General features: G+C 48.2%; 2 protein-coding genes across 8 annotated transcripts; both read right to left on the reverse strand.

Moving 5' to 3' along the window:
- Positions 1-107: 107 nt before the first annotated feature.
- On the reverse strand, positions 108-12,535 carry LOC148639868 (membrane-spanning 4-domains subfamily A member 5-like). 3 transcript variants are annotated; one of them, XM_088620480.1, is made up of 7 exons: positions 12,260-12,535; positions 8,254-8,453; positions 7,229-7,336; positions 5,779-5,835; positions 4,562-4,783; positions 1,940-2,059; positions 108-1,022 (listed from the first exon to the last, which is right to left on the reverse strand). In XM_088620480.1, exons 2-7 carry the CDS (start codon positions 8,425-8,427, stop codon positions 966-968), a joined length of 738 nt encoding a protein of 245 aa, XP_088476606.1. In that variant the 5' UTR covers positions 8,428-8,453; positions 12,260-12,535; the 3' UTR covers positions 108-965. The 3 variants fall into 3 exon arrangements, with proteins under 3 accessions (XP_088476606.1, XP_088476604.1, XP_088476607.1); XM_088620478.1 differs by having other exon boundaries at positions 12,370-12,534; XM_088620481.1 differs by lacking the exon at positions 7,229-7,336 and having other exon boundaries at positions 12,370-12,535.
- Positions 12,536-13,881: 1,346 nt separating this feature from the next.
- LOC148639869 (uncharacterized) lies at positions 13,882-19,363 on the reverse strand. Of its 5 annotated transcripts, XR_015930590.1 has the most exons (9): positions 18,435-19,361; positions 17,933-18,025; positions 17,626-17,704; positions 16,319-16,392; positions 16,011-16,136; positions 15,726-15,812; positions 15,367-15,511; positions 14,835-14,966; positions 14,310-14,395 (listed from the first exon to the last, which is right to left on the reverse strand). XR_015930590.1 is itself a non-coding variant. In XM_088620781.1 (8 exons), exons 2-8 carry the CDS (start codon positions 17,945-17,947, stop codon positions 14,932-14,934), a joined length of 561 nt encoding a protein of 186 aa, XP_088476907.1. In that variant the 5' UTR covers positions 17,948-18,025; positions 18,435-19,362; the 3' UTR covers positions 13,882-14,931. The 5 variants fall into 5 exon arrangements, 4 of the variants coding, with proteins under 4 accessions (XP_088476907.1, XP_088476905.1, XP_088476908.1 ...); XM_088620781.1 differs by having other exon boundaries at positions 13,882-14,966; positions 18,435-19,362; XM_088620779.1 differs by lacking the exon at positions 14,835-14,966 and having other exon boundaries at positions 13,882-14,395; positions 18,435-19,357.
- Between the last annotated feature and the right edge of the window lie 1,317 nt (positions 19,364-20,680).

The raw sequence follows: 20,680 nt of genomic DNA on the forward strand, positions 1-20,680 counted from the left end.
TTTATAAGGCTGAACAAATAAGGGATCCGCTGGCCATCTAAAAATGTGTTCAGTCACAGTAGTGTGTCTGCTTAGTACTTCGTTACATCCCTGAAGATCACACCAGCTCAGTGCATCATCTCTTTATTGAGCGTTACAGTGTTAAAAAAACGTGTGAAAAAGCATGACTACATTCTGATGCAGTTGCAAAATGCTAATATCCAATACATAATGCAAGACTTTCTGCCTTTCCACCTGTTAATTAAACAAAATGTTAATGTAAAACACCCGTGGAGTGAGGCACACCTGGTATAACTGAGTAATTAGAGCTTGTAAATACAGTGAGGAGGAAAAGGGTTTCGGTCTGTATTGGAACTCCAGACAGGCGATTGTTTGTCAGGGGCGATGGGGCTTGATCCAGCTCAGGGTCACAGGGGAGCTGGAGCCTATCCCAGCAAGCAACAGCCACAAGCTGGGATACATCCTGGATGGGACACTTGTACAGTGCAGGGGAGACACACAGAGACACACACCAGAGCCAGGTTTCGCAGAAGACAAACTGGAGCACCTGGAGGAAACTCACACAAACACACTCCATGCAGTCAGCACCCCAGGGTGCGAGACAGCAGTGCTGACCACTGCACCACCCTTGGGCTGTGTCCTCCCTGTTTATTTTTTTTACTTCGTCTGTGTGTTGGTTTTCTCAAGGTGGGCTACATATTAACAGCAATGTGGTCGCAGAACACAGGGGGAGCTGATTAATAGCCCTTCCCATCCCCCCAGGTAGTCACAAGAGCTAAAACATTTTTAGAGAGATTTCAATTGCCTGAATCCTGCACTGCTTAAGTCTTAAATCTTTTCACATCCTAAGGCACTAAATCGGGATAGGAGCATGAAATTAAAAAGGCTGTATTTGACAAAGAAATTGATTGCTCGTAGACAATCTGATCGGCTTGATCCTCGTGTGACAGTGAGGTCCTCTTTCATCACACCACTGGGCCCTCTTCCAGGAGGGGAATGCTGGTGTCAGGCTCAGGCTCTGGCTGCAAAACAGCGGCAGTGCAGATGAAAAAAACAATGACAAGGTCCATACCTGCATCCCAGAGGCCAGGCAGCTGCTGTCCCACAGATCTGCTGGGCCTCTCTTCTTCTCATTCTGCCCCTTAGCGCTTAGAATCAACTAGAGTCCTGCTCTTCAGCCCATCTGGGAGGCAAAGGATTAGGTACGTAGAGAAACAACATTACAACACAACATCATGCCCTGAGAAAATGTGTATAGCAACGTTCACGGACATACGTGAAGTTTTCGCTGAACCTGCTGGGCGGGGGGGTGAACACCTGTAGGATGAGGAAGTCAGACCCCCTACAGAGAGAGGTTAACCAAGGGGCAACTGGTCAGCTGGAGATGGGGTGGAGAAGGGAGGCAGAAAGTCAAATGTGAGCAAGAGAAGTGCTCTAAGGCTTGTGTAGCTTTCAGGAAGTGACATCACAGAGAATTAGGAGTCAGAGCAACAGGAGAGAGGGAGATCTTGACTGCTGTCATGCTGCATGAAATCCTTCGTGTTCCTGATGTTCAGTTTAATTTTCTTTTTTGGCCACAGACATCGAAGACCACTCCAAAGAAGCTGAACATTTAGGAAAAACATGCATTTTCTGATAAATATATGTCTCCAGATAATTAAGTATGTGTATGGCCAAACAGAGACCAAGGGCCTCCTCTCAAACCAACAGTTAAATAATAAACAACTAAAGAATACAGGCTTGTATAAGACTGTTGCCCAGCCAAAGATGTACAGTATTTCCTGAAGAAGGCTTCTGTCAAATCATTGACCAGTGCTAATAATGACATTATTTTGGAGATGACTGTATGTGCGCAGTTGATTTCGCGATTTTTCCTGGAAGTACCTCAGTATTTTTTGGGTGTGCATTCCTTTTCTCTTTTACTGGTCTCATTCCTTACCTTTGCCTTTCCCTTGGTCTTGCACAATGCCTTGATGCCCAGAACAGACGCGCTGAGGGCCACACACAGCTGGAGAACCGCAAACACTATCAGACTGATATCCAGTCCCCGCGCAAGCATCTGGAGACAAAGCAAAGGAGACCGTGAGTGAAGCTGAGGCCAGCCTCACACACTTGGAGCTGCAGGTGAGGCTCTCCAGGCCTGCTCCTGGATACCCAGGGCGTCGGTGAGGTTTCCAGGGGTCTTCGAAGCAGCAGCTCCTGAAGAGCTGGAAGAAGCTGTAAAACTGGTCCAATTAAGTCAATAATGAGCTAATTGAGGTCACTGAAAGTCCAGCTGGACTGAAATCCTGCAGACACATAGGACTGGGGACCCTGGTCACAGGCTTTCATTCCTGCTGAGCTCTTAATGTATCGATGGAGCCGTTTGCTGAGCTGATCAGCTGAGACTGAGACAGTTTGACATGTCTCCGTTTCACGAAGCAGGTTTAGCTAGTCCAAGACTTTCTCAAGTCAGCCCGATTGAATCAAATGTTCTAACTGGCTTCAGGCTTGCTCCACTTTCACGAAGGCAAACTCTGGTTTCATTCGTCTGGTTAAAGTGAGTCAGAACCCGACTAACTGCGCAACTAACTACCACCTCAGAAGGCAGGAGGGCCCGGCATCGAATCCTTCACTCTCGCCAGCAAAACCACAGAGGAAGTGTCACTGGCCACTGAAACTGCAACAAGCTCCGCTGGAGAGCGGTGAGGGAGGGCAAACTCACAGTTCAACTCTGTCTCTCACAGCTCTGCAGGTGGAGGGAGAACAGCGAGGGAGGGCATACCCATGCTCTGCTGTGGAGCTCATCCTTTAGCTCTTGTGTAGTTGCACTTCCTGTTTTTTATGCAGCACTAATTTATACACGTACAATAGCTGGAGCACCGTGTGCTGTCCTGGCAGCAGGTCAACACAAAATAGAAGAAAGTACAGGGTAGTGAAGTCCTCTGAATGAAATTGTTCCCTGCATTTAGCCAACGAGAAGAAGCATGAGCTGAACAAGAGCAGATGAAGAATCATCATTATCAACATCATAAAGAATGTTTTCCTTTATTGGGGTATTGACTTTTATATGAATAGGTATGAATCAAGTAGTATACAGTATGTGAAGGCTTTTTTAAAGTCTTAAGCCCGGTAAAGATGTGACCTGGCTATAGCTGGGGAAAAAAAATGTCAACTAAATTAAATTAGAAAGAATATCCCCTAACCAAACGGGTCACAGTTTAACTCACAGCTCTGCACCCTGTTGTTCCGGAGGGACTGACAAAGTCACTTGGCACAATGATGTCCGGGGGTACTCTCAGACCAGGAAGACAATGAAATCTTGACTTCTTCTAATTGCCTCACAACGCGTTGTACTTAATATCACAACTCTCTCTCATCCTAGCGTTAATCTCGCATCAGCAGGGTCCGCTTGGCGGCACACCCGTCTCCTTTTGATGGTTTGAACCAAATCTTTGAGCTGACGTTGCCATTAAATGCGACCGAGAATACTCCAACTGGCGTCGCTCCGCCTGCCGTCGGAGGGGGGGAGGAGAACAAAGTAATGAAGCCAATTCATAGAGGGGGATTATTAGGAGGCCATGATTGGTAAGGGCCAATGGGAAATTTAGCCAGGACACCGGGGTTACACCCCTACTCTTTTCGAGAATCGCCCTGGGATTTTTAATGACCACAGAGGACCTCGGTTTTACATCTCATCCGAAGGACGGCGCCTGTTTACAGTATAGTGTCCCCGTCACTACACTGGGGCATTAGGACCCACATGGACCACAGGGTGAGCGCCCCCTGCTGGCCCCACTAACACCTCTTCCAGCAGAAGCCTTAGTTTTTCCCAGGAGGTTTGCTTAGCTTCAGTGGGTTGCCAATTGTAAGTGACATGGCTGCTGGCATCACTTAATTTCACAACTGTTTCATGCAATACCTTGGTCAGATTCATAGCGTAGCGTGGACTGAGTAACCGAGAGTCGTGTACATGTTGCTGACGCGACACCGCGTGCCACAGATCATCTGGCGACACTGGCAACATTGTGATGATGAAAACTGGACATTGCGAACTCCCAAGTGTAAGTAAGCTCCATTGTAGGCACCAATCTCACAAGATGGAAATGACTGAGAGATTTTATTGTCTTTTGCGTAAACGATGTCAATCCTGTTCCTGGTATCGGACTAGTTCAACCTCACGGTAATCGATCCCGCAGGCACTCGTGGGACAGCACACCTCCCGGAGATGTCAGAACACGCTCAGGCAGACCTTCACAGTGGGCGGCCAATTCATCTATTATTTCATTATCCTTTCTTTATTAGTTTCATTTCCCGTAACTAGTTCCTGCGACCTTCACTCAGGGCTCATTAGCTTAGCTACCTCGTAGTTTCTTTATGCCAGTTTGCTTTTCTTCTCTACCTTTGTGTGCTTGTTTACTTATTTCAGTGCTTGCCCTGTTCCTTACTGAGTGTTGGTTTTACTTTTTGAGCTCTTCTTCCCTTGTTTGTTTGGGTGCAGTGTTGCCCACCTCACCACAGCCTGGGACCAGCTATATTTCCCCCCACCTTCCGCCTACTGTAAGGAATGAAGGAGACCTACCACCAGGACCCGGCGGCTGCTCCTGCACTCAGCTAAGTTGTGCTGCATGATGCGCTGTTTCTCCGGGTCAGGAGGGGCTGTCGTCCAAGACCTGTATTTATCATCTGAGCAATAGTACATCCAGGAGTTGTGCGTGAGCCGGGCCATATCCACCGAGTACAACACAATGGCTGTGAGTCCCAGCCCAGAGCTCACCAGGTTCATACAGATGGTGAGAAACACCTGCAGGGCAGAAGCAGAAAGATCCTTGGTTTAATGGATACCGATTCAACGTTTTGATTAACGTTTCATTCCCCGATGGACTGTTGGCACAAGGCAAAATTCACATTATCATAGAGAACTTGGTCACAGATCACTAGGTGATCTCCTCCCCACGTGTCCGGATGGCGCCCGGGCTGGGTTCCATCCGAGTTGGATCCTGCATCACTGCCATGGATCCAAGGGGGACATTGTGGATATAGCTATTGTTTAGGAGCAATTTACTGGTCTACAGAGATCTGCACACAGAAGACATGATGGCTGGATGGATTAATACCCTAATCGTTTCCTTTTTTTAATTATATAATGTTAGCATGCCCAAAGGTGCTGAACAGCCAGTTGACCTTGGACCCCTAGAGGTTTTTTTCCTCCTTACTAAGGAGTTTTTGGGTCCTCTCCTCCGTTGTCTTCTGGTCTTCTGTTCTGTATTGACAACGTGTATCGTCAATTGTATTGTCAAGCGCCTTGGGGCAAACGTGTTGTGAAAGGCGCTATATGAAAATAAATTGAATTGAATTGATTCTACCTGTTGAAAGTCAAGCCTGGTGGCAATCAAGGAAAAGACAGAAGCGGATTACAGTGCCTTCAGAAAGTGTTCAGACCCCTCTAATTTTTCCACACTTTGTTGTGCTGTAGACTTATTTCAAATTGAATTGATTCTTTTTTACCATCAATCGACACACAATACTGTACATAATAGCAGTAACCTGGGTGAAATCCAATGTGCATGTTTCCCATAAGAGAAAACACATGATCACAAGCGTTTCAAGGCAAAGGGCAGAGAGGCACCACAGCCCCCAGTTCTCAGGAGCACCCAGCCCACACCTCCCCATCGGGTCCAGAGACGGCTCATCATCAGGGCCACGTTCCCCCGAGCCAAGCGCTCAGTCTCCCAGCTCCATCAGGGGGGACCCGCCCAACACCGACACCTCACCTCAAGGGAGTAACAGGCGACTTACCAAGCAGGGACTGGGGAACATCTCGCCAAGGATGCACATCACACCAGCGGCGATGAACTGGGAGATAAGAGCACAGTAACTCGTCACTCTCTAACTTTATACTTATTATTCCGGGAGAAATGACAAAATGGACTCTGTGGAACAGCTGTGAAGGGTATAACAAGATCTATGTGCTATCCCTTTCTCTAGACAGAGGAGAAAACACGTCTCGCTGTTCTTTTTGTCAAAGATGTGAAAATCGTCAAGCAGGGGAGGCTGAGGAAGTGTGGGCAGACTCCTCCAAGCCCCTCACTGTAACGGGAGCCGGTCCTGACTCCCGTGTAGTGCGTATCTGGGACCCTGTGCAGACGGTATAATCCGGAAGTGACTGGAGAAGGGCTACAGGGAAAACACGGTGAGGAATGGAAGAAGAGAACAAGAACAAGAGATGAATAAAAACAGGAACAGGATCAGGGACAAGGCAGTGCCCTCAAGCCGCGGACGTGGGGCAACCCGGTGCTAGGCAGGCCTCTGGGCGTCCGTCTTCCAATGCAGAGCCCCGAGCTTCAGAGGCACAAGGTTTAAATAATATAAGGTGAAACCAGGGAGGCCATGATTGGTAAGGGCCAATGGGAAATTTGGCCAGGACGCCGGGGTTACACCCCTACTCTTTTCAAGAAACACCCTGGGATTTTTAATGACCACAGAGAGTCAGGACCTCAGTTTTACGTCTCGTCCAAAGGACGGCGCCTGTTTACAGTATAGGGTCCCCGTCACTATACTGGGGCATTAGGACCCACATGGACCACAGGGTGAGCGCCCCCTGCTGGCCCCACTAACACCTCTTCCAGCAGCAACCTTAGTTTTTCCCAGGAGGTCTCTCATCCAGGTACTGACCAGGCTCACACCTGCTGAGCTCCAGTGGGGCTGCCAGCTGGGAGTTGCAGAGTGATGTGCCGTACGTGATACTGAAACTAAAACACAAAAAGGGTCAGAGCGCCCCCTAGAGGAGGGATGACGATCATGACACTCACGCAGGAGGTTCAGCGTCTCTCACCAACAGCCCTGCGATCCTGCAAGCGCCAGTCTGACTAATCCCATCCTCCCTCCAGCTGAGCCCCTTGGGGAATCTCAGTCACAGTGGGCTAGTAACATGGCTCAAACTCAACCAGCACTGAGGAAGCGTATACTTCTGAAATGCAACTTTCTGCATGCTGTTTTTCAGCCATGACTCTTAGGACTGGATGGATGAACATGGAACAAAACCAGGCATTATTCAATGCTACAGATCTGACTACAACCTCTCTTCTGTGAAAACTACTGTATGTTCTTGGAAGTGGTCTCTGCTACTCCGAGTTCTGTTTTTGATTAACCCTGAGGTGAGAAGCAACATTTCACTTCAGCAGGAGACTCAAAGTTCTCAGTTTTCACTGAGAAAAAAGGACTGTTGTTCTAAGCTCTGAAGACTTACTAGACCTCCCAGCCAAAAGGGTGCGTCTGAGTTCTTTATGAAGTATGAAGTCCGTCGAAGGATCACACCAAATGCGATGTTGAACAGCCCCACTATAATCTGCATGGTCTGAAATAAATAAACCACAAGTTTGTGAAGGAGAAATTCGAACAAATAGATTTCCTAACAAGCAGATGACACAGATGTTAGGATATTCTGTCGCAGGCCAACTCTATGAAGAGACAGCACAGACCATAAAACTGACACTAGAGGGCATCATAGGAGGCCTGTATCTGTTTCTATTTCTGTTTCATCCAACTGAGGATCACCTATTCTGGAAAGCAAGGGGAGTACATACAAACCCCACACAGACAGGAACTGAACCCAGTGCTTACCAATGCTAACCACTACACCATGCAGCCTCAGGAGACAATTGAAAATAATCTCACTGGGTGCATGTTAATTCTATTAGTGGATTACGGTTAGACTTCACATAGTGGAGATGAAGTGAGGGCTAGGAGTTGGGAGGGTTGGAGACCTTAAATTACTTCTGGAACATAACAGATTAAAGGCAGACCTCCAATATGTTTAGGAAATAATTACTAAATGTATGAAAATAAAAAGTTAAAATTAAACATTATGAAGGGTCTGATTATTTCACTGATTGCTGAGGTGTGAGATTTTAGTAGCGGTCTGGGATAGGCTGTTCAAGAGTCCTCTTTGTTGAAAGACCTATTAAAAGCTCTAAAGTAAAACCTCCTGCACTGTCTGGCACCCTTAACGTACAGGTGTGTAGAGAGATAACAGGTCAGTGAGGTCGTCAGGGGACAAATCAGTCAAGTCCTAAGAGGCGTAGGGGAAATACGGACAAGCCTCCTCTTTATTCAGCAAGATTCCCAAGTAAGAGATCCACTGGGGATCCAAAACGCCTAGCAATTATCATTAGTAACCCTACTGAGCTGTTTCAAATACCATGAATCGATCCAAATCGAGATGTAAACAGCTCGTGAAGGTCACCCCCAGTGCTGAGCGCCGTGCTCGCTCACCCCCAGTGCTGTCTGTGTGCCGGTGAAGAGCTGCTTCAGCTGATGGGACACCACGCACACCGGGCTGCAGCACAGCTGCCGCAGGAGCTGGCAAACCAGGGGCCAGTTGCTGCTGGTGTCCGAGGTCAGGGTGAACACCGTCACCCCCTCGCCCCTGGTCATGGACATGGACATGCTGCCAGCGCCGCTCGCTCGGGGGCCTGGAAAGAGATCATCACACCCATCGGATTATCTACCATCTTCTTTAGACTAGCTAGTGCTTGACAGAGCCAGACAACAGGCGTCCTGGCCAAATTTCCCCTTGGCCCTTACCAATCATGGCCTCCTAATAATCCCCATCTATGAACTGGCTTCAACACTCTGCTCTCCTCCCCACTGAGAGCTGGTGTGTGGGGAGCGTTCTGGAGCACTATGGCTGCCGTTGCATCATCCAGGTGGGGCTGCCTGGTGGTGGTGGAGGGGAGTCCCCATTACCTGTAAAGCGCTTTGAGTGGAGTGTCCAGAAAAGCGCTATATAAGTGTAAGCAGTTATTATTTATTAACAGCGCTGGGCTTTTACTGGGCTTTACTTAAGACTCGCCCAAGGTGATTTCCCTGTAAGGTGTCGAATCTACACTCCTCAGTTTACACCTGGAAATATAGCTCAGCTCACAGGACAAAACTGAAGAAAGAACGGGGTTTTGATATTTTTTTCCCTTCAGAGGTTCAGCTGAAACTAGAGCAAACATGAAAAAATGAATACATTTCATGCAGGCTACACTCCTGTAGCCACACAACCCTGGGTGCACTATATTCCCCGTTTCTGAACACTGTTTCTTGAACGTTGGGGGATGTTTGTTTGTTTTTAAACAATTATTTTCCAGAAATGCAACATGAAATGCTCGAATGGGCACATTCACAAAATGGGAGACCGTTGACTGAAATTAGAGGAGAGCCAATTCAACACATTTTCAAGACCAAATACCAGCCCTTGCCCACAGTGTCCCGGGTTTGGCTTTTGTAAAACAGAACCCAGTGGGGCATCTTTCCACAAGGGTTAATCCAACGAATGAAGACAAGCATCTCACTGAAGCTTTATGTTAAAAAGCCTCTTGTTATAAGCTGCAATTAGACCCACTCACAGAGTTCGCACCTTGTGGAGATTCACAGCAAGCTAGACGTCATCAATGAGAAACTGTGCGTCTAAACTGCATGGTCAAGTCCAGGATCACATTACTTACAAATTCCCAGAAACTCTCAACTCAAAGACCCGCCTGAAATAACAGATACTGTAGGTAAGATCCAGATGCACTCCGACAGCTGGGAGTATCGTTTCACACCCCTTGAATTTGGAACAGCAGTGCTCTTAAGCCTCTCATCAACACACGCAGGTTGGGGACCGTGTCTCCAAGATGTGGTTTGTCAAGCGCGACCCCAGGGCGACCCCTGCAGCACACACAGCAGAGCCACACCCTACAGGAGAGCCCTGATTGGAGGAGAGCCTCATCTCTCAGCTGACGCCGCTGCAAGATCGCAAGTAGCCAGCAAAGTCCAGAGTTCACAACGACTCACTTATCGATCAGGGGATCTCATCCAGCCCTTCCTTGAAAGATGCAAGGGTAACATGTTAAAAACGTGGCTGGGTAGCTTGATCCAGACGCCCAACACTTTTTGTGTAAAGAGTTTCTTCGGTTTGGAATGTCCTTACCCTTGGCTTCTACCTGTGCCATCAGATTTCTGTTTCAATGTTTATTCTGAAGAAGCCCACTAGGTTGAATCTGTCTATACCTTTCAATAAAAGGGCAAACAAGAGCAGTACTGTGTGTGTGTGTGTGTGTGTGTGTGTGTGTGTGTGTGTGTGTGTGTGTGTGTGTGTGTGTGTGTGTGTGTGTGTGTGTGTGTGTGTGTGTGTGTGGAACAGCTTGAGCTGTCCTACAAGCCTGTGACATTCTAAGGACAAGGTTAAGGGTACCTGAGAAAATACAGCTTCTGTCACTTTTTGAGGGTTGTCACAGTAGCTGAATAGATGGCCATTGGCTCGATTATTTGTCAGACTTAGGGAGGTAGAGGCGTGCTGTGGAGGAACAGAAGGGGGTCTGGTGTTGGGTACTTTCCTCCCGTAGACCAGAGAGAGGAGTCTAGCTGTGGTTGAGTCCTGTACACTCCCTTTGTCTCAACATCGGCAGAGAGACCGGCGGTCTCCGAGCGCGAGATGGGAGAGAAGACGGCGAACCGGCTGCCGCCGTATCGGGGGCGCGAGTCCCTCGAGTGCCTGGCCAAACAGGATCAGCCGCCAGAGTCCGTGACCAGAAGAATTCGGCATTGCCAACGACCCGGCGCTTGGTGAAAAGTGAGAAAGATGTTACAGTGTTTATTGAAGTGAAGTTTGAGAACTGAGTGTCAGGGGTGAAGCTGAGTTTTAGTGCATTAATGATGCTTTCAGTGGATAATGTGCTGGAGCTGAGTTCTTCAGTGCTGCTGCAGAAGAGACAGATGATTGAAGAGTTAGGCTAAAGTGTATAAGACACTCCCAGGGAGTGTTACTCCAGGGAGTAGCTGGGAATATCATCAGCTTTGGCTAGTTCTTAGCAGAACCACCTGCAAAAGCAACCGAGGACGACTTCACAGACTTTCCTTGAAGGGAACCAACGTGTTAGATTTAGGGTCCCAGAGGGGGGCTGAAAGACATGGACAGTCCTCTTAAAATGGGAGATCGGAGGCGTCGTGTTTGCCGAGCGCGCCAGCGTCATCACACAGCTGTCACGGGTTTGAGACCAGGGCATGTCACCAGCCAACTACAAAAACAGGAAGCGCCTTTTACACAAAGAGCTGTGGGTGCGTGTAACCAAATGACCCAGGCATGCGGTAATCTCACTGGGAAACTCCCCATCAGGAAACAGCAGGGTGACATCTTCAGCTCAGTAAGCTAGTAGTGGAACAAACACATTTATAACTCCCCTTATCTTACTGAAAGAATCACTTTGCGTCTGCGTGTTCTCCTGGGGGAGGGGCTCATACCCTCCTGCCGAAGAGCAAACAGCGGCCATCTCCCACTTCCCGCCCTCTCCTTATTCCACAGGGGTGAAAACTGCACCGCGGCGCTTTATACCCACAGAAATCTAAAGTTAGTCCCACGAAAGCACATCTACGGATTTGCGAGTGGGCTGATAACCATTCCAAATGTGAGAGTAAGAAAGGCGTCTGCTTATCAGAACCCCCTAGTTCGGAGGAAGACTGCCCGGCTAGCTTTCACCATGCAGGTCGTACTTTCTGATGTCTGCACACAAATTCACTTTGGCTTACACTGTATAAAACATGCAGCCGTTAAACATGTAGAAGGGTGGGATATGCGAGCGCTACTCAGGGTGGCCATGCTGTGCGTCTAAACGTCTGAAAACTCCTAGCAGTCCCGTATCTCAGCGCAACCAGCTCCTCAGTTCTCTGTCTGATCATTACTCTCACAGCTGGGCGTCTGGCTACATCGACGGATTGCAACACAGGGGGCTCTGCGGTTACAAGCGAAACGCCAGCGGTAACGCAGATGCTGAACGTAAAAACAAGCGCAGCTAAAATTGACCAGAGGAACTTCCCTGGAGCGTGTGAACGACAGCAGGATACGCGGAATTGTCTAAAACGTCGCTTGAATTCACTTCAGGCGACTGTTAAATCGATTGGCAGCGAGGAAAGGCATTGAAAAATGATTGTGCGGTAAAACGGAGGCACACAGCGCCACAGTCGAACTGAACAGCCCCGTTGTCCTGCTCTGCTCCACCGGCTAACGGGGAGAGGCTCCCGGTAAGTCGGGTGAGCTAAACGGAGGTTCCCCCCCACACAGATCGCTATAAGTAGAAGTGTATCGGGGAACCAGTGTTAAACCATACGACTTCTTCCTACAGTATTCACAGCTGGGGAAAAAATAAAAAACGTTAACATTGTGATCCGTAAATAGGCATTCTATAATAATAATAATAATAATAATAATAATAATAACAACAACAACAAAGATGATGATTATTCTTCCTCACACCTGAAGAAGGCTTCACATCCGACACGTTGTTTTCTCTCTTCTCTTTCCAGCAGGGAATAAACCTGTTACTTGTTCCTTTGCAGACTACACATGCTGACGCAGCTACCCACCTGAACTATAATAATAATGTTTGCAGTGTCCTCAGCAGTCACTCGCACGCAGTACTGGCCTGTCTCCGCTCTGTATCCGGACAGCGGGCTGCGGTCGGGAGCTGCTACGCGAGATGTCCGCGGTTTACGGATGCACGGCTACCAGGCCGCTCCGCTGAGGCGGGGCTGGGCTGAAGTTCACGGTTCACCTTTAACTCCTTCCTTCCCCGCAGCGGTCTGGCGACGATGATTGGGAGTTTCCTCCCGCACATCAAAAAGTGAGCTGTCCTTATTAACACCCCCCACTGCAAAAAAAAAAAAATCAATTCACTGACATGTCCTTTGTTTTTAATTCTGGGAGGTAAAATGTTTGGATTGTGTACAGTGCCTGACGGAAATAGACAGGCAACTTGCAGTTCTCCCTTCATTCCAGTCATCAGTGCTTTAAAACTGCCAGTAATGACGTTTTGAAAATGGAAAAGTCATGATTTTAGAAGCCTAGCCCTTGTGGGAATTCTATACAACACAGATTACAGAACGAGTGCCGAATCGGTGCCCAATAAAAGTGGAGCTCAGGATGGCTCTAAGGCTCAGGATCTTCTCCTGTGGCCATAAGGTTGCCGGTTCGAATCCCATGGCCGGCAGAGGAATCCTACTCTGTTAGGCCCCTGAGCAAAGCCCTTCACCCCAACTACTCCAGGGGTGCAGTATAAATGGCTGACCCCCAGTTTCTCTGCATGCGAATGTCTCATGGAGTGCAAGTTGGAGAATACAAAAAGACAAATTCCTAATGCAAGAAATTGTATATGACTGATAATAAGAGTTAATATTCCTCCCTCAGCGTCAGGAAGTGAATTTCAAGCACAGATGTGTGCATATATCAAGGACCTAAGTGGTTTGTATGTATGAAGGCGCTGATCAGAAGAGTACAAAGCATGTCTTCGTGTTTGTGAAGCTGATCATTAAGACAGACTTTAGAAGGTAAGTCCTAGGCTGGACTGTTCCTCCCCACTGAACAGGACACTGGTGAGGGAGACCACCAGGAAAGCCACAATCACATAGACCACCAGACCACGGGAACTCATTCCAGACTGTATGAATGACGATGGCGTCCCTCCCCAGCCACTGCAGAGACACCTGGGCACCCCAGCTCACTCTGGACCGGACAGCACACCACTCTCTCTCCTCCACACACAAATTTGTGTTTAAATAAATTACACAACAGGTACAGAAGCTGGTTTTCATTCCAGAATGTATGAATGGTGCTGAACCAACACTGAAGTGTATGAAGCGCTTTCCTGTCTTCAGTCTGTAAGTGTTCAGACAGGAGGAGCTGGAAACAAGCTGTTTCACACAGAAATGGCACCAGCTGAGCCAGCGGGTCTGCAGGACCGTCAGTCTCGGACCTCCTGCAGCCCAGCGACGGGTCTCTGCTGCTCCCGGGGCGCTGCTTCAGGATGCACAGAGAAACACCACTACACTACAGGAAGCTACAGGGAAGCGCATTTCAGAGCCGTGCAGGAGCCAGGAATGTTTTTAAAGATTTTATTTAAACATCAGAAATACAAAAAAGGAGACAAAATATTAAAAGAGATACAGAAATAGACACACTTCACAGCCAGAGGAATTCACAATAACAATTGTGCTTTTTACATATTTCCATTGTATGTCTTGCCTTTTGATTCTTTAAATTACTAGAATTTAAATAAAAAAAACCTTTCCAAATCAGGTGTAACAAAATATAAAATAATATCAAAATCTCTAAATTTAACATTTACCTTTAAATGTTTAACAATAATATTTTGCAAATTATCCAAAACAAGAGAAGATAGATTATTCTCTTGAATCCACAGCAAGCCAGGAGAGGAAGTTCAAGACAGCTGTCACTGCATTTGAATGACATGACATTACCTAACAGGGGAAGAAGATCACTTTCCCTGTCTGTGCCCCCTCCTTCTCACTGTGTGTTATCAATCCCCTCTCTCACTACATACCACAATCAGCCCATCCTGCCACTGCTTCAGGGGAATCTTTCCCTCTGGAAATTCTGAAACACAACACACAAGAAACTCAGCACTTAGATAGGGCCTGTAGCAGCTCAGAGCTTATTGACGGAGAATAGCTGTAACTGAACATAAGAAAACACAGATGAGTGACATTATGGACATGGTGGTGTTGATAAATGTAAATCCCCTATCTGATGTGCTGTATCCTGTACAGTTCTGGACAGTGGGATGGAGATCTGCTCAGGTAATGCTGCCATAAGGACAAAACCTGTGCCCAGCAGAAGATATGACACTGATTCTAATGCAACACTGAAAGATTCCAAATCTGATTAATCCTCAAAACGCACCTAAAACTCCCAGAGAGAAATCATATAATTCTGCTACAGACTTCTACACTTATCGTGGTGTACTCTCGGGAGCAGCTGAGTGCTCTCTCAGACATATCTCTTTGCAGATCTGTCCTGTTGTGCTGTGAGGTACCCGAGAGAGCCTGGCCAGAGGTGGGATGAGCGGCTCCCAGACACTGGGCAGCTGGGGGTGGGTCACTGGGCCCAGGGACTGCAGGAGGCTCAGGCACTCAGTCCCATCTCTGTGCGGCTGGGATGCTCCAAGCTGGCAAGCAGACGTCAGCACAGAACTTCAGCTCGGGCCTGCACATCACTGCTGGGTATTAGTGTGCACGGCTCTCTAGCTGCTGTCTACACTGAATACTGAATCACTGGCTTCACTGATGCAGTTCACACTGGATCAAGAAAGGAATCACCCCCACTGGCCCAGTTTCCCATATCCTTAATCACAGTTAAGGATGGAAAATGCTCATGCAAAATGATGTCAAAATTCAAAACATGGAATTTTTAAATACTTAAAGCTTTTCATTAACTTGGCCTTTCTGCTATCAATTTTAGAATTCAATACAGTGGGGGCACCGTCTCCCATGTGGCTCCACACAGTCCCAGAACCAAGGAGCAAATATGACAAATTTGAGACACTCCATCGGATCCTCGATACTAACCAAGCTCATCAAAGTCGCACAGGAAGGAGGGGCTGTTCTCCCTCAGCCTCCTGTGCAGCACACTGAGGTTCTGGCACAGTGTGGGCAGAGCGTTGCTATAACTCCTCCAGGTGAGGAACCTCAGCAGGTACACAGGCCACAGCATCTGGCAAGAGCACAACAAAACACAGGCCACTCCAACCTCCAGCTCCTCAACACAATTGCTAAAAAGCAGCACCACCTTCTAAAGAAACACAGTGAAACAGGAAGAAAGGATACAGGAAGAGATAATAGACAGGCTTGACAACAATCTGCCTGAGCATCGAGCTGGAAGAGGTTTCCAGTCTCAGGTGGCAGAGACTGTAGACAGAGGCACTTACTTCAGTCACACTCTCATCGGCACACCAGCAGGCCAGCACAGCCTCAAAGCTCTGCCTCACAGTGTTGCTGCTCACACTCTGCTCGGCCTGAACACACAGAAACACACACATTATCCCACTGGGTGTGGAGCAGGGACATGCTCATCCTGTGCAAGAAGAGGTAAAGCCAAACACTTGGGATGGACTGACAGTTCTCAGGGCGCTGCTCAACAGGAAGTCCAAGGTTTTATTTCATGTTCATTCAGGAACATTACTGACAAAGAACCGGAAACTGCAGCTCCATACCTGGGTGGTGTCATCTGCAAGGGCACAGTTCTTTACTGTGTACTCCAGAGCTATGAATGTGCCCCCCAGCCCCAGGTAGCCCTTCTGCCCCATTGCAATCAGGACCTGCGACTCCAGATACTTCACCTGAGGACAGGAATCACAGCACATCGTTACAGAGGACCAGTCTGCACACGCTGAGACACACAAACACCCTCACACCTTCCACACACCTCAGGAGTACTTCACACATTCCCAGGCGCAGCAGGATACAGAGCACAGACACATGACAGCAGAGCGAGGCCAGATCACTGCAGCTCTGACTGTACCTGATTGCTGGGGTTGTGAAGGGATGCCACAAAGCTCATGAGGACATAGTCCTTCAGGGTCTCCTTGACACAGACTGAAAAAACACACAACCCTGTGAGTGCAGCCCTGGTCCAAGCAGCTTGACCAGACGCAGCAGATGAAGAGGACTAAGAAGTGACAAGGAATCGGGGTTCATCTCATGGCTACGGAGGACTACAGTCTCACACCCTATCAACTCTGATGAATAATTCTCCACCGTTCCTAAATAAAATCGACACTCCTGTTAGGAAGGATGAGTTTCCAATTTGGGAAAAGACAGTCAAGCCTCGCAAGGATGGTCAGGCTGCCTAGTTGGTTATGCTCCTCCAGATTGTCCAGCTGGGACATGCAGAATTCCAGCACCCTCCCTGGAAACTCCCCAGCTACAAAAAAGCAACAGAGCAGAAGGAAATCATGGCACTCAGGACAGCACACACTCTCCCCATCCACCTGCACCTAGAACCTACAGCCCCTTCCTACAAATAATCTTCATCATCTCATCTGTACACCCAGCTCGGAGGACACACATCAAAACAGAACAACATTTCATCAGCTGGTGACATCGCATGAAGCAGCCCTTCCTGCTCACTAGTCACTGTGATGACTAAGTCATGCAACGTACAAGCGACTAAGTTCAGGTTGTGCAGCAGACATTTCACCACAGAAATGTTCCACCGTAATCTGCAAGTGAATAGTATTGGTCGGCACAACTGTCTCCAAATGAAGAGCAATATTTAACAGTCTTCACAAGCCTGCCTGTTCACAATATAACAGGGCCCCTTAACCTCACCGGACGTTCTGTTGCCTCGTTCGGAATCACAGACAATATCACCTGCATGGCGCTGCGCAAACCTGGAAATGCCATCTCTTTTGTGATGTCAATTGGAGCTATAACACGTTACTGTATACATTTTATATTCATTGGGGTTTGAAATGTACCCATCAATGTAGATTCCTTCTAACCCTAAAATATAAAAAGTTCCCCTTTAACGACTGGTGCCTTCATTCTTAGTGAAGTGGTTCATCTTGGACATCTTGAGCACAGAAGAGTAGAGCCACTGACTGAAGCTGCTCTACCACAGGGACACAACTGAGCTCCCTGGCTTGTGACTGTTGGATGTGGCATCTAGTGATCCAAGTCACACTGGTATTGAAAAGGTTTCCACCTTTAATGAACTGGGAATTTCTCTCACGGAGACAATACCCTCACGTAAAGCTATCTTTGTCCCGGTCTGAAGGAATCATCTTTGTATGTCTGACACATAAAAACAAAGCCCTTAGCCCTCACCTAAGACGCAGAACCTCTGCACTAAGGATGCGCTTCTCTCCTCCTCTGGTTTCCCAGGACATTTGAAAGAAGCACAAACCTGAGAGAGACAGAGGATTTCCAAAGCACATTTACTATATAACCCAGCCACATCTTCTGCACGTGCTGACAAACTGGGTACTATTAATATAGAAGTGCTTTCAGTTGGGACAGTAACTGGACATGGCAATATCTAATACTGTGGGCACTTCCTCAAAACAGACATTAATCATTTACTGGCTACTGTGACGTCTCTCTGTGCAGGTGAGCGGGCTGCTGTCCCCATTACCTGGGCGTGGACCATGGTCAGCAGCTGCTCCAGCTGGGATTCCAGCACTGGTCTGGCCTTCGGCACTGCTGCCCCCACAAGCACACTCAGACTCTGAAAGAAGAGCACGTTGGAGTCAATCTGGAGAGGCACTGCTGCTTCCTCAAGAGGCCTCACTCTCTCAGTGTATGCAATAACACGTTAGCATTAGGATTTTGGTAGTTTGATCACACACAAAAATCTGACAGAGCAGGATAACGCCTCCCCTGGACTCTACCCCTGGCAGATCCATCTTGTTCACACCCTTCCACAATCACATGGGGCACCACAGACCATAATCCTCTTCTGCACTGGGCCTCACCAGCACATCACTGGAGCTTGTGGACAAAGGGACACAGGGAAAGTGCTACTAGTGATTGTTTGGATCAATAATTTAAGGAATCAAAATCAATTTTCTAAAAGAAACGGACCTCGCAATCCACAACCTGTACACCTAAAGGCCCATCGTCGGTCACAGGCCTACCTGCTCATTAGTCCTCCTGTGACCTAGACTCGCCCTGCAGATCTGCTCTCCGGCTCCTCCTCATGGTCACTCCGCTCGCTCACGCACAGACCTTGTGCTCTAAACAGTCCGCAACAACACATCTGGTCTTGAAGCAGCTCGTCTTGCAGCGCCCTGCAGCAGCGCCACGGTGTGTGAAGCCCTGCGGCCGGGAGCAGCAGAGACCCGTCGCTGGGCCGCAGGAGGTCCGAGACTGACGGTCCTGCAGACCCGCTGGTTCTCATAGCGGCGGAGCGGGGCTGCAGGTCTGCCCTCGGCTCTTCTCCGCAGTGACAGGAGGCAGAGAGAGCAGCGCCTCAGGAGCCCCACACGCCTCCACAGGGATCAGCCGCAGGGAGACGATCGCTCCTCCGACACACAGCCGCTCACAAATAACGGCTGCGCTCCTCTCGCGCCCTCAGCGGAGCGGGCAGCCGCGAGCCGGAGCCGGAGGAGGCGGAGACGCCGAGCGCTCGGGGCTGCGACTCAGCCAATCAGAAGCCGCTATCAGCAGGGGGCGGGGCCTGAATGAAAACAATGCTACTGTAGGAATATTTTATACTGGTAATTAATATAATAATTAAACAGTTGCCTGTGAAAATGCTTGTCAGATACATCTCAGTTCAGCTGGAGCCATTTCTGTGTGAAACAGCTTGTGTCCTGTCTTCATGACCACTGGTCCAAGACATTCTGTTTGAAATGAAAAAAATGAAGTTTAAATGTATTTTTCCTCATTTGATTGAAACCCAAATGGCTGGAGGTTTAACAGCAGGATGTGCAACATTTGTTTCTCCTAAGTGACAATTTTCCTTCTGCTTCTAAAACCAACTGAACTCTGAGAATTTTCCTTTTCAGTACATTCATTTCACCAGAAGAGTAGTATCAAAAATCGGCTGCACATAAAATGAGCATTTCTGTCAGAATTCGTCAGTTTAACCTACTGCTGAACAGGCAAAGTAAGCTTTCCTGCAGGCATCACTTTCAATATTCAAGATTTTTTATTGGCCATATACAACAAGTGTGTTGGAATGCCTACTCGTTCAGCTGTACCCAGTAACAGTGGAGGAAAAAAGTTGGCACAAATGACAAATTAAGACAATAGGCGTTATAACACAGCCAAGACAGGACATAGTTTAAACAGTGCAGTACCTTAAAGTGCAGGTGCTAATTTGAGCTGTTTATGATGCGGACTGCCCTGGGGAAGAAATTGTTTTTGAATCTATTGGTCAGTGTTCTGACACTGTGATACCTCCTACCAGAACCCAGGGGTGAAACCAGATCGTGGCCAGTTTAGGTCCCAGTTTCTGTGAGACACCCCCAGACTGTCCTGATCTGAGTCTCCTGTGGGACGGGTGGTGACTCAAGTTTTGCAGCAGAGCAGCTGTGTGCTGGGCTGATTCCTTACCTTGGCCTCGGTCTGGCTCAGAGCCCTCAAGCCCAGAACAGACACACTGACGGTCACACGCAGCTGGAGATCCGCAAACACTATCAGACCGATATCCAGTCCCTGCAAAAGCATCTGGAGACAAAGCGAAGGAGACCGTGAGTGAAGCTGAGGCCAGCCTCACACTGTGAGCTGCAGGTGAGGCTCTCCAGGCCTGCTTCTGGTGGGCCCTGCTGTAGCTCAGCCCCAGTCCTGCTCCTGGATACACAAGGTGTCGGTGAGGTTTCCAGGGGTCTTCGAAGCAGCAGCTCCTGAAGAGCTGGAAGAAGCTGTAAAACTGGTCCAATTAAGCCAATAATGAGCTAATTGAGGTCACTGAAAGTCCAGCTGGACTGAAATCCTGCAGACAAACAGGACTGGGGACCCTGGTCACAGGCTTTCATTCCTGCTGAGCTCTTAGTGTATCGATGGAGTCGTTTGCTGAGCTGATCAGCTGAGACTCCAAGTTAGCTCTTCGATCGAACATCTACAGCCCTTTAAGCACCTGAAAAGGGGAGTAAAACACCAAATGGAAGAACAAAGACAGACAGAGAGAAGCAGTGAAAGGCAGGTAGATTTTGTCCTGATCAGTTTTGGGGACCAGATTGTGGCTGAGAAACTTGATTGTTTGTTATATCAATGTTGTAAGAGAGCTTGCAGTTCCGTTATTTTAGGAAACTCTGATTATGGAAACATCTGTCCATTTTCACTTTATCCAAATTAGGGTCACAGGGAGCTTGAACCTGTCCCAGCAAGCAAGATGCTTGTCGGGATACACCCTGGACAGGACACTAGTCCACTGCAG

The sequence above is a fragment of the Lepisosteus platostomus genome, chromosome 26, assembly GCF_059453375.1.
Source record: "Lepisosteus platostomus isolate fLepPlt1 chromosome 26, fLepPlt1.hap1, whole genome shotgun sequence".
NCBI lineage: Eukaryota > Metazoa > Chordata > Actinopteri > Semionotiformes > Lepisosteidae > Lepisosteus > Lepisosteus platostomus.